This window comes from Malurus melanocephalus, unplaced genomic scaffold (assembly GCF_030028575.1).
Source record: "Malurus melanocephalus ecotype Western Australia unplaced genomic scaffold, MMel_1.1 scaffold_404, whole genome shotgun sequence".
NCBI lineage: Eukaryota > Metazoa > Chordata > Aves > Passeriformes > Maluridae > Malurus > Malurus melanocephalus.
The window spans coordinates 114,445-137,938 of NW_026623636.1; the positions used below are offsets into that span (position 1 = coordinate 114,445).

Consider the following 23,494-nt stretch of genomic DNA (forward strand, 5'->3'; position numbering starts at 1 on the left):
CCATTAATTGTCAATTCTGTTGTCTCAGGAAACCGAGTGGTGGTCAAAACATTGTTGCTGATGGTTGCAAGGCCTTGTCATGAAATTAATAATGTCAGAGRGGGTCCAGACCAAAGCCAGACTGCTGCAATGGGCTGCGAGCTGGCATTGAGGAAAACTCTTTCACTGTCTCTGCCTGACAGAATTGCTTCTCAATTCATAACCTATGAGAGCAGTCAAAAATCACATAGGAGAAAAGAACATTCTTTCTAAAAGAAGCAAACATGGTAAACAAGTGCAGAAATGCATGAGCTGTCTGAGTGATCCCTAAATAATAGTGATCTATAAATAATTCAAATTACACATACAAGCCACCTATGAAGCACAAAATAAGTTCTTTCATTTGCCTTCCCATTTCTAAAAATGTCTAGAGCATTTGCAGTACCCAAGACGAATATTTTTGTTTTATTTTAATAGAGTATAAAATTGAACTGTCAGTCCTCTGAATTTCAGTCCATTTTAAAACTGGAGCAGGCTCATCCTGAGTTGCCAGCAAGGCCCAGTCTTGAGCAAACTTGGCCAGATTATGTTGTCATTGAATYCTGGAAGAATTTTAAAGTTCATCCTGTTGTTTCGTGGGTCCAAAGAAAACATAATTTTAAYTGGGCTGCAGAAAATTCCAAACAAAACCAGATTGGTAGAGACTAAAGAAAATGAGTGACTCTTGCAGAGAATTTTCACGTGGATTTTTCTACCTTCACTTTCAGTTCTAATTGCAGGTGGTTTGGGGGATGAAGTCTAATACTGAAATTAAGCATCATTTTGCTAAGGACTTTGCATGGGATCTTGGGCAAATCATATAATCTGCTTAAAGTTCAATTCCCTTTCTCTAAAACAGTAATAAGATTAGTCACCTTCTTTGGAGAGGTGCTGTGAAGATAATTATCGTAAAGGTCCTATATTACTCAGATTTTATTATAGCAAAATCCATGTAAATACCTGAGCTGCATGGATATTTAAAATATAAATCCTACCCCAGTTCAGAAGGAAAGTTAAAAAAAAAAGAATAGTTCATTTTAAGAGTGAATTTGTTGCTGTCAAGCAGCATGTGTTATAAATAATTTGAAATGTAAATAATATATTTTTAATTTATTTTACATGTATTCAAGTTTTGTAATTGAAATATTTATATGCTTGAAATGGAGTTGACTGTGTTAAAAAAAGGAGGTTTAAAATGGTTTCTGAAACACATATTTATTATTTAAACATATATTTTAGCTGTAAACACTCTAACATAATTGCAACCTTTCTCAGCCAGGGAGAACTAAATAAAAACTTAATTTGTCACATTAATTTTGTGCAGAAATGCAGATACCCCAAGCCAGTAGGYTCAATTAATCCTTACCTCCCATATTCCTTTATAAAAATGACTTTAAAAGCCCTYGGTATTTTTAGAATGCAGCAGAATGAGCCATCTAATGCCCTTTTTTTTCCGAGGGACTTTCGTAACCGACAAACAAACAGCGCTGGGCTATCGTGTGCACATGCTGGATGTGCTCAGACAACTCCCAGCAAACATTCTGAGTGCCAGACAGGCTCTGCCTGCCCGTTTGGGCAGCACACACACACACAGCTGTTTTTTGGGGGATTTTACCCAGGTTCTGGGTCCCTGTGTTGTCACAAATGCTCCCAGTCAGGGTTGCTGATTAGAACCTTCTGTGATTTCTCTCTCCTGTTGAGGTCTGAGATTTGAGAGTCGAGTTTCAGGGCAAAKCCACGATTGTGAAGGCAAAATTAATTTCTTATAAATATTCCACAATATTTGCTTAAAATGAACTATTTCTTCAAACATTTTCCTGCCAAGAACATTCCTCCAGCTGTACAGAGTCAGCTGGAAACAACTTTTTTTTCTTTTATATTAAGAAAAGATGAGGCACTGAAACATCTTTTTTTTTTCACCTTTGTACAGCACAAAAACAGAGGATGATTTTTTGGTTTGGTGGTTTGTTGTTTTTTTGGTTGGGTTTTTATTTTTTTCCTGCTGCTGAAACAAATTCTGTGACACGTTTTTTTTTTATTTTACTTTTTATGTTTGCTATTGATTTTGGAACTCTATGTTTTTGAGTGCTTATTTTGGAGCTCTGACTCATTTAAAAAAAATGAGTAGGCACCCTCTTTTTGCAARCCAGGGCTTATTAAGGAGCATCTGGATGCCCAGAATTGAGGCATGCAAAGTCATTGGTCKTTTTTCAAAATATAGGTACCTTAAGGGTTCTGTTCTCACTGAAAGCTGTCATTACCTTCAGTTGGTGGGATTTTTCTTCATTCCTGTCCTGATGGTCCTCTTCACAGAGTCAAAGTCAAATTTATGACTGATTGTCACCATTTCCCTAACCACAAACCAGAGCTCAAGCATGCAAAAATAAACTAGTGACTCAGATTAATGACATCTCCTTATAAAATGTCACTTTAAAAAAAAAAAAAAAGAAAGTAACCTGGCATTCTGAAGAGTGTGAAATGATGCTGTATCACACAAGAATGTCTAGAATATATTAGCAAACCACAGAAAGAAGCTTGTTGTACACACTCAGCCCAAATGTGTCTTGGATTTTGAAGGCCATGCCCCACCCACCATTCTGAAGATCCCTAACTCAGGTTTTAGTGCAGCCCACTGCATGTCCCAGCTGACCTGTCAGAATTTATACCAAACAGCGGGTGCAGTTGCTAAGTATCAGGCCAATTTACTAAAAAATCCCTTGGGAGAAAGGTCCAGTTACTAATTTTATGCCCAGCTCCATTTCTTATTTTGCTAAATGCTGGAATGGAGGGCAAAGTTGGATCTCAGATTTGGGCTGGTGGGTTCATGTCCAAATCACAGGTTAATGCCTTGCCCAATATTTCCATTTAAAAAAATGTATTCAGAAAGTGTCTTAACTCATATTTAGGAATTCCTGGTCCCTGGCATGTAATTGCTATGGTTGTTCTGATGTCTGTTCATCCACCAAGAGTTCCCAGCTGAGGTGTGAACACACAACTGGCCCAGCTGGGTCACACAGGGAGCTCATCTAACTCAGCATTTTGTGTTTGTCAAAGGGCAAGGACAGAGGCCTAGGAACAACAGTACATGTTGTGATGCTTCCCCAAAACACTCCACCAGTCTCCAAATGTTTGGTGCTCCAGAAGTCCAGAGGCATCCAGAAGTGCTGTTCCTACTTTTAATATCCCTGGATGGTAACAGCTCACCTCTTCCAGATGCTTTGCATGTAAATATGAGGCAGACTGTGCCTTGAAGAAGGAACAGGCTGTGTCAGTGTGAAAGGAGAAAAGGTGGAGGAGTGGGTTCCCAACATCAGGAAAGCATCCCATAATCCTGGAGTTATCAAGGTCAGGCACAGATCTGCTTTTGCTCTTGGTGGGCTTGGAGTGCCCAGAGATGTGCAGCACCAATTGAGTCACTTGGATTGCAAAACAGAGTCAGGACAATTTGGAGAGCTGGCCCCAGTCCATAACAGATCCTGGCAGTGCTGTGGAACCAGAATTGAGACCACAGGTGGCTTTCAGAGAGCAGGTTTCCATGTGCAAGGGAATGTTGTTTGTCCCTTGAAGACAATCTCCTGATAGGACAGCAATCCAGGGAATTCCTGGTGTGTCACCAAGCTGGCCAGTCCCTCTCTGTGCAGGAAACCAACCCAGAACAAAGGTCCCTGGCTCAGCACTGGATCCCTGCCAGTGGTCAATGACAGATGTGACAGGGACAAAGCAAAAGGAAAAGGCACATGTATTCTCCTGGTATACCTCCCAAGCTTTAGTTGTAGGGAAGAGAGGAATAAAATACATCCTGAAAGTCCTWAACCATAGGACTTCAGACATAATGTTCACCCTTTGGGAATGTGTGGGCGACATTATTGTATATTTGTGGTTTTAAACACAGTTAAACTTATTTACTTCAGAGCACAAAGGAAAACCAAACTGTTTGTGGAGAACAAACCAGGAAACTTGCTTAACTCTCCCCAGCTCTCTGTAACAATGGACCATAAATAGGTCAGACATTTCTTGGGAACCAGGGAAGATGAGTATTGGAAAATGCCACAAATTATGTTTAAAGAACATTAAAGTGGTGACAGGCCAGTTAATGCTGGGAAACTCARAGATGCAACCAGAAGCTGCCTGTACAGCTCGTGCCAGAATGGGGCTGAGGGATGCAAGGCTGATGTAGTAAGATGAGCGTGCTAACCTTTASTACTAAAATCCTTGGCTGTTTTAACAAATATCTTTTCCCTAAAAATATCGTAAAATTTTTCTCGTCTTGCCAGTTCACCCAGTTAACCAGAACCACTCGAGGATGGGATTTATCTCAGTTATGTTTGGCTGCATACAGCTGAGCAAATAGCCTAAATTTGTCGTGATTCACTGGGGAAAGGTAGAAGCTTCCAGAGAGTGGCTCATCCCAATGTGAGAGGTGTCTGAAGCACTAGAAATCAATTCTGGCACTGCCTTCTGCCTCTGCTGGCTCTTGAGGGMGTGGAGACAATTGGCCTGGACTTCTTTGGTCAGCTCAACTGTAAGACAACTCAGTTTAAGTAAAAGCATTCCTTGRAAGTTTGATACAGTGAACAATTTAGAAAAAAAAAAAAGGCAGATTTCTTTCAAAAGTAAGTAAGTTACTAAACCACATGATTTCAAAACAGAGCCTGAAAACATGTTTTGGAGCTAACAAACAAGAACCCATCAACCCCTACATGATAATTTCTAAAATGACATGTGGCTTCTGACTTCTGTGGATCTGAATRACTTCTGGAGCATTTGATGCTGGTAGTTTTGGTTTTAACGTTCAACTTGATTTAATATTAATTTTCTTATTTTAAATATGGAGAGCTCCCTACTGTGTGTGCCATTTCCCTCTGTAGCACAGATGGCTCTCAGACAGATATTACTCTCCTTCTGTGCTCTTTTTTAGTCCCGTGCCCTAAACAAAGAACTGGATAAATGTCTGGGTTTTTTGGTAGGGCCTTACTACAATGCTGAAACATTTGGTTCCTAGTAAAAATAARAATAAAATTAGCTTTTTATTAAAAAAATAAACCTATTGAAATTTATTCCTTAATCCAGGACATGATTCAACCAAGAGCATGGAGCAGTTGACTGCTTGGGGTGCTCGTGCTTTGCTCACTGTCAAGCCAGGTTATGGTCTTGGTTTTGTTTGCCTCTCTAAGGGTGTGTTAATGTGCCACAGGCACAGAGGGATTATTTGTGTGCCAGAGTTATATCTTGGTTGCTGAACACAGTCGTGTCACCTGTCCTAAGGACCTCTTTTTACTATTTTTTTCTGAGGGAGCTCAATGAGTGAGAAGAGGACATTTTGGTGATGGGGAGGATGATGTTGTAGTTTCTGAGAGCMGCAGGGATTTGAGATAATCTGCTATGAATTACTGAATTCCTAGATGACTCTGCTGATAATTTCAGGGACCACATTCTAAATCCAGTTCAGAATCCTGAAAGAGCAAAAATAGTCTAGAGCCTGGAAGCTGCAACACTGACCTGCTCAAAACTTTGTGCCAAGAGGATCAGAATCCCCAGACAGAAAGAAAGTTATCTACATATTTCTTTGTAAATCCACACCTGAAGAAGSTCTCTCAGACATGTGTCAGTCACTGCAGTGAAGACAGACTAGGAGTGATGGTTGGATGGTTTTATTTGCTACATCTTTTTTAAGTGCTCTGATAATATTCAAGGAAAGATCTGGCAAGCTTTAGAAGCCAARCTTTGCATTTCTTACAGAAATAAATCAGTTACACGTCCCCAAAATGAAAAGAAAATAAACACAGCAGCACAGGGTGCTTTTCCAGTGTACAGATATCAGCTGGGGACTGGAGTATTTAAAATCCTGGGCTTGTTCTGTGTCGTGTTCACACCTGTAAATTGTGTGCCATTTATGAATCAGATTTGTTGGACACTGACATGACCCCAGAATTCATCTGAGCAAACATGGGCATCCTGATGCTGTTATGTGGAGTTATTGCATTAAACCAGGGCTGATGCTTGTACTGGGAAGCAAGTGCCTGCCATGTATGAAAACAGGAATAATGTTGTTACGGGAATGCTTGTAAATATTATAGTCACTGGCTTTTGTGTGGGTTACATCAAGATTGTATTCAAACACTGACAGGTTAATTACATGTTTCAAAGCTTGTTTACTGTGATCTGAAAGTGTTATTAAAGAAGTGTTCAGGATCTAACAGTGCTTTTTTTTTCTCTTTTTTCTCCCTTCTCTGTGTTTTCYCTAGCTGATTACTCCACATGCCATCCGTGTACAGACGCCTCCCCGACACATCCCRGGGGTTGTAGAAGTCACATTGTCCTACAAGTCAAAGCAGTTTTGCAAGGGAACGCCTGGAAGATTCATTTACACAGGTATGGATGCTTTYGTGGTGTTAGATACAAGGTGGAGARATAGGGCAGGCAATACATCATACTTGTTAAGGCTTCTGCTTTTGTCATTGAAAGCTGTGCTGTGTTGCATCATTTCGGCTGAGGATGTCATTGAAGGCACCAGTTTGAGGTTGAGTCAGAACTGGTCATTGTAAGGGTGAATCTGAAAACTCAYCAGTGTGGGATTTTAGTTTGTGTGTTTGTCCTCTCAGTGGGACATCTCTTTACCCGGGAGCGAGAGGAAGGAGGGAAACAGATACTCCAGTACTTAAACAAACAGGGGAAGAGTGCAAGCACAKGGAGCCAGACACACAAACCTGCCTTGAGGAGGATCCTGCTGAATATCTCCATCTCTCGTTGTCCAGCAAGTGTTGCAGGTGTTCAAACAGCAGCATCCTCACCATAACTCACTGCTCTCTGACTTGCAGGGAGCTCAGGCAGCTCTCAGCCCAGCCAGTGCTGCAGACACAGCCCCTTGCAGTGTTCTTTGGGGGCCCTCCCACCCTGGAGACCACTCAGTTGAGTGATTTGGCCTCAACATACACAAAACCACTCTGGGACATTGCAGGTGCTGTCAGTGTCAAACCACTCTCATTATAGTTATGTTCTAAGAATGGCCTGGGAAAGAAATCAAGTATCAGCCTAACTTTTTTAAAATTATATGTGTCGTTCCTCAGAAGGTGTGCGTGCTCCAGGAATTAACAGCTTTGCCCTGCTTTGGATGTGCTTTTAAAGCTCTTTGTTCACATTTGCAGGCAGGACTATGCTGGAACTGTTTGCCTGAGTTGTGGTTCAGCACAACCCAGTGCAGTTCATTTTCCCATCCTCAAATGGCCCTGAAACTTTGAGATATGTCATGAATACTTGTGACTAAGGCATTCTGAATTGCAAGGGGCACATACATTGCTCCAGCTGTCAATGTGCACACAGGGACTTGAGGCAGAGGAGAGAATTCTGTGCTCCAGCTGGGCAGGAAAGCTCTCATTTGAATTTCGTTAACACTAGGCAAGTTGAACAAAGGTGCCAGCAAAGAAGCTTTGCTGTCTTTTTCAAATACCCTCTCCCCCAGTTGGGATTATGCACTGGGTTTCTTCAAACTGGCTCCTAAAATGTTCACATGTTGCCCTAATGGCTGAGCAGCGGGCACTTGTGGAGGCTCTGTGTGTTTATTTGTGAGTGTTATGATTTCAGCAGTGGGGAAATCCATATATTAGGCAACAACACAGTGTATCAAAAAAAAAAATTTAGAGTTTAAATGTGTTGGCACAAAAGAAGAAGTAAAGGATCAATTTGATGGCTGGTGCAAATTGGTGGTGTGAACAAACACAGGAAGGTTGGCCAGAGCTCTGGACTGTTTGACCACGAATCCTTTCCCTCCTCTCTTGCACTCTGCTGTCCTGCTTGTTGTCACCCTGCTGGGGTATCTGTCCCCAGGGCTGGGGAAAAGTCAGGTGTACACATGGAAGTTAAAAAAAAGGGGAAAGCCTGCTCTCCTTAACTTTGCAAAGACATTTTGATGACTTCTTTAAATGTAAGAATGGCTTGGGCCCATTTTGGGGCTGCTTTTCAGATCATCATTAATTAGTTTTTCCAGTAAAAGCAGGGCAGCAGTTTAGCTTGTGTGCCCAGAAGCAGATCCTGAATGTGGAACTAAAGTGTCCCAGTAGGGAGAGTGTTTCCATACATACATTTTCAGGTTTGTGCTTAAAACATAGTATTTCTCATTCAAGAAATGAAGTTATGAAATACTAAACAATAATGATAAAAATKATAAAATCAAAGGTGATCCAGGCCATGGGCAATTCTTTTCTGCAGTTACTTACAGAGTTACAATAGATACAGAAAAGCCGTTGTGACTGAAATCCTACCTCACACGATTTGCATTTTCCTTTTAGAGCCATCCTGAACTTAAATGTAGCTTTTTAAAAAGGACTAAATGAAACTAAAATMAAAACAATTAATGCATCCTGACCTTCAGAAGTGCCTTCCAGCCCTTTAAACAAAATGCAGGTTCAGTACACGCCTGCCGATTAGTTTTAGTTAATTGAAAATTATAGGATTGACCCAAGAGGAAAATTTTGTTTGCACTCCAATCACTTTTACAAATTAAGGAAAATTACCACAATTTTGTTTAGCTAAGGTTTCACACTGAGTTCACGAAATTAGCTCAGCCATCCCAACAAAGTCAGCACTTTGTTAGTGAGCACTAGAAAAAAACTAATAGTCTATGGTGTGTACAAACGAAGCATAGAAAAAGCTATGATGCTTTAGAGAACTAGGCCAAGTGGTTTTAATTAGGATTATTGGTTCATTGTAAGTTTTGAAGAACAATCAAACTAGCAGATTAGCTGTTTCTTTTAAAGCTAGAATTTCTTGCCATTCATTTTTCCCATGAGAACTTGTTTTAACTCCCACATAGCACTATTTTTTTTTTTTTCCTCCTTTTTTTTTTTTTTTTTTTTTAACAAGGCCTGCAGGAAATGGACCAATTGGAAGTTGGGATACAGTAACATTCCCCAGCATCACTGCAGCCGATGGGAGTTTTTCACAATGTTCTTCAGTGAACTCAGTGTTCTGGAACATATTACAAAACCACAGAGGCCAAATGTTTTCTCAGAGGAGTTTGGCCTCTGTTTTTGGCCGAAAACATTTCAGCATCACTTGCTGCTTATTTACCCTGCTATTAAGAACAAGGAAAGGGGAGAGCAGAAAAAGGAGGGGGGAAAAAGCAAAAGAGAGTGTGTGTGTGAGAGAGAGACCAAGACCTGGGGTTTGTGGGGCGGTGCAGGAGTTGATCAAGCGTAGTTTCCTTTCTGGTGAGAATGTCCCTGCTCGTTAATGGTCCCATTTTGTGGTCAGGTCTCATTTAGAAGAAATTATTTTTAATCAGTGTTCAACAAAATATCCCCTCAAGCCACCTGGCTGTAAACTGTTTTTTTCTTACTGTTAAGTAGTTAAGTTCTCAGAAGAAAATACCCAGTGACCCATTAATTTTAGCCTTTTTTTCCTCTTTAACTGCAMATAACTTAGTAACATGATCTCTAAGTAGTCCATGTGCCATCTAGGAATCAAGGTCACATATATACAGAGAAATCCTGGCTTTTGTGAGAATTTCTGAAAGAAATAAACCACTGACAACCCTGTGCTTACACRAAAACATAAGTTTTTTATTTTCCATCTGCAGAGCGGGCCATTAGCATGCACTTAGACAGCAATTCTTAGATTTTAAGCTTTGACGTTCCTGCAAGAATGTTATTAGAAATACAGAGGTCTGAACACACCTTGAATGTGTCTTCATTTTAGAATAGAATGAAAAGTCTATATTGTGCTCAGAAATACCCAAACATGCTGTGGCACCCTTCATCTCTAAGTCTCTTCTGGCATTGGAGAGCACTGAGTGAATTAAGCTTTGTGCCACAACTTTGGAGTCAGGTATGGGTCACTACCATTGTTTTAGGACTGGAGAAACTGAGATAAAGCAAGAGACTAGAGATCCAAATCCATGGGTCCAAATCCACYTTGGCAAGGTGACTCAGGGCATACRTGGTTGAATTAAATAAGAGATGAGAATTGGCACAAATTTGTAATACTTAGACAGGTCTTTGAGATTTTATTTTAGTTTTTTTTAATTTAAAAAAAGGGGTGCACCATGCACAACGTGAATTTCACAAGTGACTTTTGCAGTGGTACTAAACTGCAAGATTTGAGTGGGACTGCACGACTGTAAGTGAGATGAGGGTTTATCTCACTGCATATTGGAAAGGACATATGGAGGGCCCATAAAAATGCATTATGCTGTGTCTTCTACCACCTGCTCAGTTGAAGATTTTGTGCTTTTGTTCCCAAAGTGGAGCAAAGGACTTCATAGGGGCCAGATGTACAGGGCTTTGTCACTGAGGTTATGTGAGCAACACAGGTTAATTCAGGTTCTTGGTTGAGCAGTACCCCAAATCCTGTTCCTTCCTTTGGTTACATGGTTGGATACAGGTTGGAATTAGGGACATTTTAATTTGCATGAGGTTTGCAGGGAGGCTGTGGGCTGAACCCTTTGTGTGCTGAGAGGGCACCAAGAGGAGCAGGGAAGTCCCCCACGGGCCATTTTGGGTTTTTTACAAGCTGTGGGATGGGATGAGCCTCTACAAGTGCTGCTAATGGGAATGGCTGGATGGAGKGGGGGTGTAGGCACACAGGGCAGTGGGAATAACCCAGAGCTGAGCTCTGATCCTCCAGGATAACTGTGACAAAGGCTGAGGAGGGCAGGGGGACACTGCCAGGACTGCCCAGTGTTTGTGTCACACTGCTGGGCCACTGTGTGTGGASAGATGTGGAAACCCTGGTGCTGTGAAGGTCAGGATATTCACAGAATTTCTGGGAAACTGCGTCTGTCTCTGAAATGTCATAGGGCTTCTCAGGCAACTTTTCRCTCCCCTGTTTGCCACAAATAAGAAATAGCCTCGTGGAAAAATCTTCTGAAAACAAATGAGTCTGTGTACAAACAGAAAGGGCCTTGCAGATCACAGATKRTTTGGGTMACATTTCTARAAGTCTGTTGTAGGTWACTTAATTTTCACWTTTTTAATTTTAGATTATTTAATTTACAGATGTACAGGAGTAGTTGTCTTCTGAGAATCGTTCTCTTCTCATTTTTTTTAAAGTCTAATAATTTCAAGAGTATGAGATCAAAAACTGCCCGTTACCATCTAAAACTTCAGTCCATGGTCCTGGAGCAGAGGTTGGAGTCAGAGATCTGGAGTCAGAATTGGAACCACTTTAAAACTGATCTTATGCCCTTTGAGTTTCCAACCTGGTAAACTGCAGTGATTTCCTTTGCTGGGAAATTTTTCTCTTTTCAAGAAGGCACCAGTAACTATGCTAAGTTCAAAAGATACATAAACAATTAAACAATCAGTTTTCAGAATGGAGAGTTCTGGTGTTTGTAGACTTAGAAAAAAAATTAGAAAAGGGGGAAAAAGGGAAGGAAAAAGAAGTGGTGATAAGAGACAGGCTGGCTGTCAAGAGGTTCCTGTAGCCCTGCTGGAGCCTTTCTTGATCCCTGCAGACTGGAGTTTGACCCTCACACCAGCTAACCTTGGCYGTGGCTGTGTGGCTGTTCATTCCTGAGAAATGCTAAAAGCTGGTGGCAGTTATTCTCAAAATCTGTAATCCACAACCTCATTAGTTTTACAATGCCTCCTTCATGTGTGTTTATTATTAAATCATGAGCACTTAAATAACTGATTAGTATAAATCAGGAGAGAAGGCCACCATCAACAGAACAATAAAAATAAAAGAAAAAAATCCAGCATCTCTGATGCTGTCTCAGGTTTTATCCTGATGTGTTTATAAAATTCTTCACCCTCAGAGATATGAAGATCATTAAGCTGAAATGAAATATAGAGCACATCACTTCTCCAGAAGAGTGACCAGCTATGAGATTTGGTAGCTAGCAAATGAATGCCATTTGTTTTTAACAGCAGTTTTTATCTGCCTTTCACTAGTAAATATTAATAGCRGTGGCAGAATAAAAAGTATCAAATGTCTTGAAGTTAAATAGTCACAGGGTGCTGCAGAAGAACAGAACAAAATCCTTCAATACAAAGAAATATATRAAGTTTAAAATAAGAGCTGTCTGTTAAAAGCAGGAGAGCCCAGTGCTTTGGATGCTCCACATTTTAGAAAATGTGATCTCAGGGAGTTTCTGTGGAGGAGAGATGGTAAATCCTCACTCTAGAGCACAATCAGCTGAGGATGAATGAAATCAAAACTTTGTCAATGTAAACTCYAACTGGGAAATTTAATTAATAACCCTGGAAACAAGCAAAAAAATTCTTTTAACAATCCTGCTGCCACAGGAGTTTGCCAGAGTCACTCATGGCACCACTGCTGGGTCCATAACACTGCAGGGAAAACACTGGTGGGAAAACAAGGGTGGGATTGGTGAATCTCTCCCTCCAAGCCCCCACATCAGTGATGTGAGCTGGGTRTTACCTGCCCTTGAGAAGAAAAGTTGCTCTCAGGAAATCTCTGTTTGAGTTTAAGCTTGAACGTGGCCCTTTGTGTGTTCCAGTCCATTAACTGAGTCAGTCACCTGCCCTGCCTGGAAACTTTTAGGGGGAAAAAATGGCTGCACTTGTTTTGGAACAAGATTTTCTAGATGAAATTTTGGTGGTGGTCTGGGGGGTTTAATGTTGTTATCAATGTATTTGTTTTGAAGGTTGTAAGGACAAGCCCTGTGAAGTGTGGACAGTTATCAGGRTGGAATATTGGCAATATTAGGGTTGTTGGTTTGCTTTGCAAAAAGTCAGGAAATGAAGCTGGAGGAATCTTAATTGCTTGCAGGGAAAGCAGTGTTACCAGACAGTGAGGTAAACTGATGGAGGTAAACTGGAAAATCCCATTCTTTGCTAATAGGAACACAGAACCCTCACYTTTTTGGCATTTCTTAAACACTAGTAGCACCATAACACAGTGCAAGAAACCATCACTAAAAGTGTGCAGGGTACCTGTAGGACAGCTTCAAAATGAAAGCAATTACAGCCACCRTCAGAATAAAGCTGGCTGTGAAGGAAACATATTATTTTGCATATTTTATGTATACACTTTCCAAGAAATATGACCTTTATTTTCTAGTTAGAGGGAAGTGCAATCAGAGTCTACGCAGCAAAGGGTAGCKGGATCATTAAAAAGAATATTTTCTCCAATATTAGGAGTCTAAATGGGCACTAGTCCTTATTCACAACCTTGGCTGTTTCTGTCTGCCCTGAGTTAATAAGTGATAAGGCCAAAAGGGAAATAAATCACTGAAGTCCCTGTCCAAAGAAAACATATTGACTACAGCCAAGCAAATAACAGCCCATAACCAATGGTCCCATTCATCATTCATGTAATAGGGATATAAAGTATTTTCTACCTATGAAACCATGGAGTAGGAAAAAGCCTGATAAGCCCCCAATCTAAACTATGTGATTTGATTATTAAAGGACATGAACTGTTTGTCACATACCTTTAATCTTYAAGATGTGTTGCCATTTCTAAACTATAAATTTGTGGTTAAGGATTAGAAAGCTATTAACAATAAAGGTATAAAATAGACTTTATAAGGATTCCTGCAATTGTCATGCAACCCGGTAGACCCTTGGAACCTTAACCCATTGAATATGATATAACATTGTTATCTGACCTTCAGAGCCAATAAACCATTTTTTGCTTTTCAAGTTCCAGACTCCATGATAAATTAACCCTCTGGATTCACAAAATAAGCCTTGTAAATTCTTTTCTTTATCCCCACCCCGATACCTTTAAATTTTCATACCATTGCTTCAAAACTCTTATTCCAGACTGAAATTGTTAATCTTTTTTTTATTCTTCTTTTAGCTCATGTCAGTTGATGAGATATTATTCCCTCTTTAGGAAAAAAAAAAGGCCAATAAAACAGGGAGCTGAGATGAATTTCTAAAAAGTCTGCATTGTACTTTGTTTCTACAGGGGGCTTCAGTGCCTTGTTTCTTATTGTGTGGGCATCCAGGTTATACAAACAGCACAGGAAAGGGGCAGCAGATGCTGTTCTGATCACCTCACTGCATTGAGATCCTGTGCCTTAAGAGGGACACGGCGCCGTCTCTTTGCTGGTCCCAAAAGCAAATCCCCTGCTACTTGTTGACACTGACATGTTTAATAGTCTGGGAATTCTGGCTTCCTCCTGGGARTGTGTAACTCATCCTTCCTGCCCTTCTGGTGGGGTGCAGCATGTTTRGATTCCTGCTGGGATGGTGAGCAGGATTTCCTGTGTGGGGTTGAAGAATGGTGGGCTCTCAGTGGTGCCCATGGCACGCTGGCTCTGGAGAGGCTCAGGACCTGAATTTAGGGCACAGCTGCCAGAGTCATGTTCCCACACAGCACTGCCTGCCAAACAGTCTCCTTAAGACGTGCTCAATCCTTTGAGGTGCTTGTTAGTGAGGGCTCGTTTTGCTGAGGCATTTTGTTTCAAAAGTGCCCAGCTCTGGGATGTGCAGCCTCATTCCCCAGAGGCAGGGCTTGGGCAGCCTCATTCCTTGTGCTTGTACCAGCACCCCTGTACAGCCAGTAGTGCTTATCTAGCCTGCTTAGAGCTTCTGACAGCAGTGACTGCAGAGATGTGTCTCAATATAGCCCATGTCTACAGATTYGGGCTTTTTTTGTTAATATATAGATAAAAGGAAAATCTTGTACTTGTAGCCTTTTATCTCAGTGGATGCAAGAGCAATTTATTGCACGGGKTGTGAAGTTCTTTGTACTTTTCTGCTATCTTGCAAGAACTCACACAGACTCTTCTGCTTAGTTATGAAGATATCAAGTGCGTAAGTGATGTGGTCTGCCCTGGTGGCTGGATAGAGATGCTGGGAACAGTTTAATCACACTGTGATGAGGCTCAATCCTGGCAGCTTCTCAGGTTGACCCAAAACTTCACAGAGCTGCCTCCTGGCACAGGGTAGAGTGTCCATCCATATTTATTTAGTTATTTTCAGAGTTTTGTATGAAGCTTTGCAGTGCAGATGTGCCCTGTAGGCTGCAGAGTTGCTGTATTGGTGACACTGCAGGAGCCAGCTCGGAGAGGAATCGTAAAAAACCACGGTGTTTTAAATGATGTGAGACTTGTGGCAGTGGGTCACATTTATTCCCTGATAATGGCTGACTAATGTCTTAGAGAAAGCAGAATTTTCTTGAAGATTCAATCTGAGCTAAAGTTTCAGCAATCTCAACAAGCTTCCCTAGGACCTCCTGGCGGGTCACTGTCATCGCCCAGCTGCTGCTGTTGCTAAGGGAGAACATTGTGATGTTAAAACTGCTGCTTTTTCTTTTTTTAATTTAAAAAAAAATCTCAAGCCGAATTGCTTGAGGTCTGTATAGAACTGTGTAACCTTCACTGAAAGGAGTTTTGCCATTAGATCTTGGCCCTGGCCTGTTGTGAGCAGTTAATTAAGAAGTATAAAACCATCATGGCTTAATTCCGCCAAGCCAAGCGTATGCAGATGTTTTATTCCTCAAGGTAGGACAGAAGTTATTTGATATATTAGRACACCAATATGTTAGCACGATGTAAATTAGGCTGTGCTTTTGCAGCTATTCTGCATGTGCTTCTTTCATTCCACACCAAACTTAGACTGCCAAGGACCAGGGAAATCATCACCTCCACTTTGGGGAGATGAGTGTGAGCCATCCCCTCTGGGTTACAATAAAGGGCCTGGATTTGGATAGGTCCCCTTGAAGAGCTGCAGTCTTGCAGTTTCCCTAAGGTATTTGCATGGCCACACCTAATGTTATTTCAGCTCTCAGTGTCTTCTTCGACTTCTGTCCTCTCCCTTCCTTCCCAAACATGACTTTTGTTCTTTTTCCTGTTGCCATAAATTGTGGTTTAAGCTCTTTGCTTGAGGAGTTGTGAACCCAAACTGCTGTTGGATAGCACCAGGTGTCAGCAGTGGTGGTTAAAAAGAGGAAAACCCACACCCCAGCAGACAGAGAGTTAATAAAAACCATCCAAATCACACACATGCACAAGTCTAAAACAACCCAACCAAAAAAACACAGAGAGAAACCCCACACAAGCAACTCAATATGGTATTTTTTTAAGACCCCATGGGACAGAAAATGCACATGGCATTTAAGATGTAACAGCCATCTAGCAAAAATACATGTTTGTTAAAACAGAAATTGGTGCCAAACTCCCCCTTTTAAATCTGTAAAAAGTTACAGAGCAAAACTGGGATCCCCATAAATGTTTGTGAAATTTGATGCCCCTATTTAGTACCTGCAGCATCTTCAGGGTGGGTTTTATCCCTTTTCAACATGGTGAGGCCCTTGTACACTTTATAAAAATGTAGTGAACCCTTTGGAGGTCTGGCAGTAATATCCCCTGGTCTCTTAAATGTAATTTATAATGTAGGGGAATCATCAGGAAACTTCTCTCTGTCCTCTGCCTGCACATGGGCTGTGAAAGTGCTCCAATAAGCTGGGAGAGAAGCATTTCACCCTCAGTGCCAGCTGCTGTGTAGGAAAGTAAACTRTTACCCCAAATACTGCAGTGCCTGGTACTTTCTGAAATACGTGTACTCATTGTCCCCTTTTTCTTGTGTTTTGCTTTTTTTCTGGTAACTTATACCCAATTCCCAGCYTTCACTGGGATACTTTCCATAGACGATTACAACTCATCAAATAAAAAACTTGTAGTTTGTGTGCTCAGGCAGTTCCAGCAGCAAGCTTATATTTGTGAAAATGAAAGGCAAGAGTTTGCTGCCAGAAGTAACCATGAATTCATGTTGAAAGGTCACTTCTGCTAGGGAAATATTTTTTCCAAATGTAGATCTCTGACTATTTTTACCACTCCAAAAAGGATTCTCCCTAAAGTTTGCATGCATGTTGTGCACAGCTACTAGAAATAGTCATCACAATCCTGTTCCAAAAAACAGGCCTTAAGTGGCCATCATACTGAAAAACAATATATTTTTTTCTACAGGTTTTTAATTTTGAGGTATTTTTCATTCCCTTAAATCTTGTATTGAACTGTGCATGTCATTTATTTAAAAGGATGAGAGTGAGACATRCCTGAGATTGGATTTTCCCTGGGTATTTGTCAGCTTGGGGGCTGTTATTGATAATAATTATTAATAATCTGGATCTCTGSGCAGTGCACAGGTCTGGCTAGTCAGAGACAGGAACAAGAACCTGCACCAGGTATCTTTTGTTCTAGGATGAAGAATTTAGTTCAATTTCCCAAAGACAAGGCCAGCCTGCACGTCCTTCCTTCACCAAAACTGTTCATCCTTGCATTGCTTGCAAGTTCTGTTAAAAAGACAAATGAACCTCCTTTAAATTGGGGCCTAAGGGAAAGGATGGAAATGACCCCCTCCCCTCTCCAATTTCCCCCATTAGACTTTTTTTCACAGATGTTCATGCTGATTAGAGCTGGGAAATAAGGGTATTTCTGTGGACCATGAATATTCATTTGTTTTTTGGCAATGAATTTCCTTCAGTTTCCCTGTAGTGTTTTGCTCCCTGTGAACGTTTGAATGAGGGAGTTTGCTGAAACAATCCCTTCTGAGAAAAAACTCAGAGTGTGCTATGGAAAGTGAATTTTCCATAGTGTTTMTGTCTTTGCCTGGACAAAAGGATGGAAAACTCACTGTTTGTTGTTAAATATATGGCTCAAACCCAGAAAAGACACAGGTGAGGTGATGCTCTTGCTGAACATATGCTGTAAATGGAGAATTTAAATTAAAATTTGTAACAATGCGCTCTGTAATTATCTACCTATAAGGATAAGGTCAGTCAGAAAAGCTATTTTACAGATACTTTAACAGAATAATTGGAGGAAAGCATCTTTTTGGAGAGTTACTGGGAATAGTTTGTTGTGAATTATTTGCCCCACTGTAGTACTGATGCCCAGATCCAAAGAAACTGATGGACTTGCTCCTTGAGTGTCTCTCATGTCATGCCTAATTAGACCAAATGGATATGAGCAGAAATCAATATAATTTATAGCAGAAAATCCCGTTTTTTTTTTTCCTTTTAAAATTTTTAAAGTGATATAAAACATGGAATGGAGATTACTGTACCTCCTACTGCTCGATCTTGTAATCCTGCAATAAATGTGAGGATAGAAATTGCAGCTGAAGAGTAGGGAAGAGCCAGGATCCTGCACTGCAGTCCATGAGCAGCCAGGCCAGGCAGACTGCGTGCAGSAATTTGGCAGAATTCCTCCAGCTTCGATGGGAACCTGCATTTTCCTTTCAAATTKTACCATTTTGGGCTTTGGGATCACCCCAAATTGTCGTTATTTTCTGTGTAGCCACTCAGTACTTGCCCAGCGTGTTTTGTGGAATAATGTACACAATTTTACAATAACTATGTAATTAACTCACTTTGCTACTCCCCTCTCCAGGGAAACTCATGCTTCTATTAATGCTATTAGGAAGGTCCTATGCACAGAACAAAGAAAGTGGTGCAGCAGATGAGTTAACATGATTTGATTTGCAGATGCTTTAAACACTTAGCAGGAGACAGCTACGGAAGCTAATTAAATCACTCTAAGGTGCACAGGATTATCTGCTTTGTAAGAAACAATTTCAGTGAATTATGGTCGCCCTTTAGCTGAGGGGAAGTAAAAAGCATATTTGTTTGGAATTAAATTTCCCACGCAAAGTGCCCATCAGGCCTCTCCTTCCCCCTRTTTCTAAAATAGTCTGCTTTTGCAGCTGGTATTTTCTAGGAACCTGGATTTTCATTTTGTAAGCGTGGTGCTGCTTCCAACTTTCTTACGTAAAAATTTTCCTACTTAGCTATTGATTAGGATCTGCCTTTAAGCAGCGTCTGGAGTAAAAAATCGTGTTGGTACATTCACTRCCTCTCAGATACTGCATCTTATTTAGTGTACCGGAATTCCCAGTTTAAAGTAATCACAAAATTTATGGAGAAACGGATAAAAAAGGTTGTAAAATATCGATTTGGGGAAAATAATAACACAACTCATCTATAATAAGAAGAAAAATGAAGCAATAATTCAGGTGTATTGAACGGGTTGCTGCTGGAAGTATTGATCCGGTGCTTTAGTGTGCAACATCGCACCTAACACTGCGATGAAAGAACAGCACTGCATTCCCCTGCTCATTATTTCCCAGACACTATTGCCTTGTTACACAGGTCCCACAGAGCCTGGGCTGCTGGCAGGGAATGAGAGGAACCCCCCAAATCACCACAAACCTGTAATATCCTAATGGCACCGCAGCCCCCTGGAACAACACACGGACATTGTGCTCCTCTTCAGGCAGCCCCRTGGTTTGGTTTTGCTTGTTTTGCTCTTTGCTGGATACACATTTCCCATGGTCTGTACAAATGGTGCCTCTGTGCTGTGTCTTGATAGCACCTAATCAGAAATGGTGTCATTGAGGAAACGTGCTTCCCTTAAATATTGACTTTCAGGATCCTCCTGTAAAAATTCCCCATCTCGCCGCAGTGATTTCTCGCTGTGGCAATAAGCAAAAGTTGAAAAAAGGACAGCAAAGGTCGGTGGAATTTTAAAATAAGCGCCCCGACATTTCCACAGCATTAAACTCCATCATGCAACATTGCATTTCTGTTTATCTGCTGACATCTGCAAAGGTACCACACTTGATTGTTTGGCATAAATAATTTAGTGGCGAGAGTTTTATAATGAGCACAGATAAGATTTACCTACATGAAAAAAAGAGAAGTAATTATGAAGAAATTGTGTGAGGTAAAGAAATTGTGCCCTCCTGTAAGAGGGCAACATTTCAGTACTTGTGAAGGCAAAGGTGYATCCTGCTCTGTATGTGCTGCAAACTTAGTGCATCCCATGATCGTTATCTGGAAATRTGAGCCAGACCAGAATAAAAAGTTCTGAACAGATCAGGCCTCCTGCAAATTTCAGCCAACATTGATCTGCAGGATTTGCACTGGATCCTCAGCGTTGCTGGGCTGGTGAGGTTTGTCCTTTTTCCCCCCGTTAATCCATAAGCAAGGGGGGCAGAGTGAAGCAGACRCTTCTGCTCAAGGAATGGGGGGAAGGGAGGAAAAATGAAAGGAAGAAAATAATCTATGGCTGATGCAGAGGCCAAAGGAAATTGCTTTCTGTAAGGTGCAGGGCCCTGCAGGAGGAGTTGAACCATCGGTGACAGAGAAGTGAGCAGAGGTTGTGGTGGCCGTGGTGTCTCTCCAGATCTCCCTCCATCCCTGGATGCTTTTTTTGGCCAGGGAGGGCTGAGGGATGGGCTGTGGCCACAACCCTGGCAGCTTTCAGATCCTTTCATTTGCATGCTCGCAGGTCTACGCTGGCTCAGRAAGCAGAAAACGTGCAATTGTTTTCCTAACCTAAATAACGTTTCTGGTTTAGAAGCCCCGGGGGAAAAATCCTTGTCAAGCTGGCAGGCTGAGCTGGCACGATGATAAATGACTGAGGTGTGTGTCAGACTCTGCAGGGACACGTGGGGTGAAGAAAAACCCTCTTCTCTTGCGCTCCCTGCGTCTCCAGAAAGGAAGGGACAATTGCAATGTGAGGACAGGCTGTTGCCTCTGGAAAGAGRTGGGACCAGGCCTTTCCATTCACTGGGAGAATTATTTTCTTGTGAGTTGAGATGTTGGGGCTGTAGCATTTTTTAATGCCTGTGGGGTTTTTCTGCCTTTGGGGGTTGCAGTCACAGGACAGACAGAAAATGGRTGTCACATCTGACACAGGAAACAACCGTAGCATTGGGGTGTCAGCAGAGCAGTTGGGCTGTTTCATCAGTTCACATACATGTTTTTAGAAAACAGTTGGAGGTTTACAGTTTTCTTACAGAAAAAAATTTTCCTAGGGATTTGTGTAATAAAGTCTAAARCTACATGAAATTCATCACAGATATTTTCTCAAATTTCTGCAGTGATTCCCTAATAACTTTTGTCCCTTTAGTTTTCACAAATTTGGTAATTTGAATTTTTATGGAAGCTGGGTTTTTTTCCCCCTGAAGTGCTACTTACAGTGCCAGATTTTTTTTTTTTTCCCAGGAAATTGATTTTTTCACATACACTCATAATGAAAATTTCTTTTGCACTAAAATTCATTAAAAATGTCTCTCATTTTTTTCCTGTTTTTCACAGGATCTGCATATTTTAAACATTTTAAAGAAAAATGATAGAGGTTCCATATTTACATACATTGCTACCTAATTTTCACTATATTTTAAAAAAGCTGTAGATCARTTGGTATCCTTTAGATTCAAGACCATCCTTACATATAAAGAGAAAATCAACTTGGTGGAATTCAAGGAAAAATCTTTAGTTACTCAAGTGCTCCGTTAAATTAGGAACCTATTGTCAATCATTTCACATTTTCATGGGATTATTCTAAGATTCACAATGCTTTATAGTAAGTCTTGACTGCTTGACTACAAACATTTCGTGGATTTTCCATTTTGTAATTTAATTTCCACCATCCCATTTCCCAGCCTTGCTGACCAATAGGTTTGGTGGGCTTGGGTCACCTCCTGTGTATCCTGAGCTGAGCCCTTCTCTGCTGGCAGCACTGGCAGGATCCTCTCTTCACTGCTGCTTGGTGCTGCCCTTACCTCCTCCAGGGCATCTTCCACATCCTGGAAAAACCTCTTTTGGACCATTGCTGCTCAAGGAACTTGGGTCACCTTTAACAAGATTTAAGATCCTAGTGTGTGTTTTGTAGTTGTAGGTGTGGGTACCCTGGGTGAAGCCACACACTGTTTGGAGTCCCAGGTGCCTCTTGGGCAAAATAAATACTCTGTCTGTCTTCCCTTGGCTTTCATTCCTGCTCTTGTTTCGCCAATTCCATTTAAGTATTTATCCAGGCCTTTGCCATGAGATCTGGACACTGCTTTGCACAGTGCTGGGGCAGTGCCTGGTGCCTTTGGAGGGAGCAGGGTGTTTTGCACACTCACATGCAGCCTGAGTTCTTTTAAGCTCTAGTCTGGTAAAATGAGGGGAGAAAGGCTAGAGCAGGTATTACCTTGTTAAAATACTCAGAGCTTATTTAGATAAAGAATTACTCAGTGCTTTTCTTAGAATATTGTACAGTTGCTTTTTTTTTTTTCCACAGTCATCTTTTTTGCATTTTGTACTTTGTTATTCTGATGATGCTGAAAGACAAAGAAACAAACTCCTCTCCCTAATTCACGCCAAAGAATGTACCATCTCTTTCTATTTTCTTGTTAAAACCCAATTGTGTGCAATTTGTAGGAAATTGAAACCACATTTTTCACTTAACTTTCCAAAATTAAAATTTATGAGGGAAAAGAAGCAATAAAGCAGTTACAATCTGGTCATCTATTATTATCTCTGTGGTTGGAGTAGTTCCACATTTGAAGAAAGTGACACCAAAAGTTTATCAAGCTAGTACGTATCAGTAATTTCACTTCTCTTATTATTTCAAACCACAAGAACTGCTGAAGCTGGTATTTTGCACTTGGAAATTATCTTGGTGAAAAAAGGACTTGGGTGATCTATAAAAACAAAGCTTTTCTTTTAACTAAGAAACACAGAGCAATATTCATCTTCCATACTCATTCATTTTAGAATATTGATGTTAAAATAAATTTAACAAATTGTGCTCCTTAAGCTGATTTAACAGAACTTGTYGTGAAAAAGCTTAATTTTTCTCCAGATCTATTTCTCTGTATGTGTTTCCCATTATTCTTTTGCTTTTGCTTTTGCATTTCCCCTCTGCTCTGAGAACAATGGGAATGACAGTCCAATACCAGGAATCTCCACTGCTCCAGCTCTAGAATGTTAGTGGCACTTGCTTTAGTTTTCTCATTTTGCCTTTTTTGTCTCTGAATTAAAATCAAGCCAAATGATGGATGCCCATTACAATCAATTGTTTCAGACAAGCCACCAAAAGTATTGTAGGATTCATTTACATTTAATCAAATTACACTTTATTTGCAATTCAGGGAAATGAGAACTCTGCAGTAAATCAAATATTTCCTCTCCAAGGGCCCCATTCAGCAGAAAATATCCACAATCTTCCAAGCTGGTGCCTCAATGTATGTAGCAAATCTTCCAGCGGGAGGAGAGCTTGTGCCAACAAACCAACTATTGCAGTCTCTTTTCTACATTTTTCAGGGTTGTGGACACCTAAATATTTCCAAATACAAATGCAAAGACTTTTGAACAATGAATTGTGCAGTGGCTTTAAACCAGCTCCCAACAGACTTGCACCTCTCTTAGTCCCCTTTCCTGGGCCACCAAGAAAGAGTTTCAGGACTTCTGGGGTCCTGGAGTTTTGTATACCACAGGTTGAAAAATATTACTTTTCCTCTGTGTAAGCTGTTATTATATCAGAAATTAATGACAGTCACCGAATATAATTTGGGGAGAATCTTACATGGCTCCAAAAGTTTTCAGGATGACTGGGAATAAATTAAGAATACAAATACATTTTAAAAAATTAAAAAAAAAAACAACCAAAAAAACTTCAAATAGAATAAATTCTACTTGAAGGCAATAGTACAGGGATGGGCACTAATTTTTACTCGTTAGTGCCTTTTGATGTTGAAAAGCTTTATGTGCTTGGAATGGGAGGTTATCACTG

The 23,494-nt window shown here is 40.7% G+C and overlaps 1 protein-coding gene across 1 annotated transcript in view; it reads left to right on the forward strand.

Annotated features, from left to right (window-relative positions):
- LOC130581355 (transcription factor COE1) overlaps nt 1-23,494 on the forward strand; it is a 91,822-nt gene that overhangs the window by 30,765 nt on the left and 37,563 nt on the right. The window contains exon 4 of the mRNA XM_057379411.1: nt 6,264-6,390. Within this exon, the coding sequence (XP_057235394.1) occupies nt 6,264-6,390 (127 nt within the window). The remainder of the gene's footprint in view (nt 1-6,263; nt 6,391-23,494) is intronic.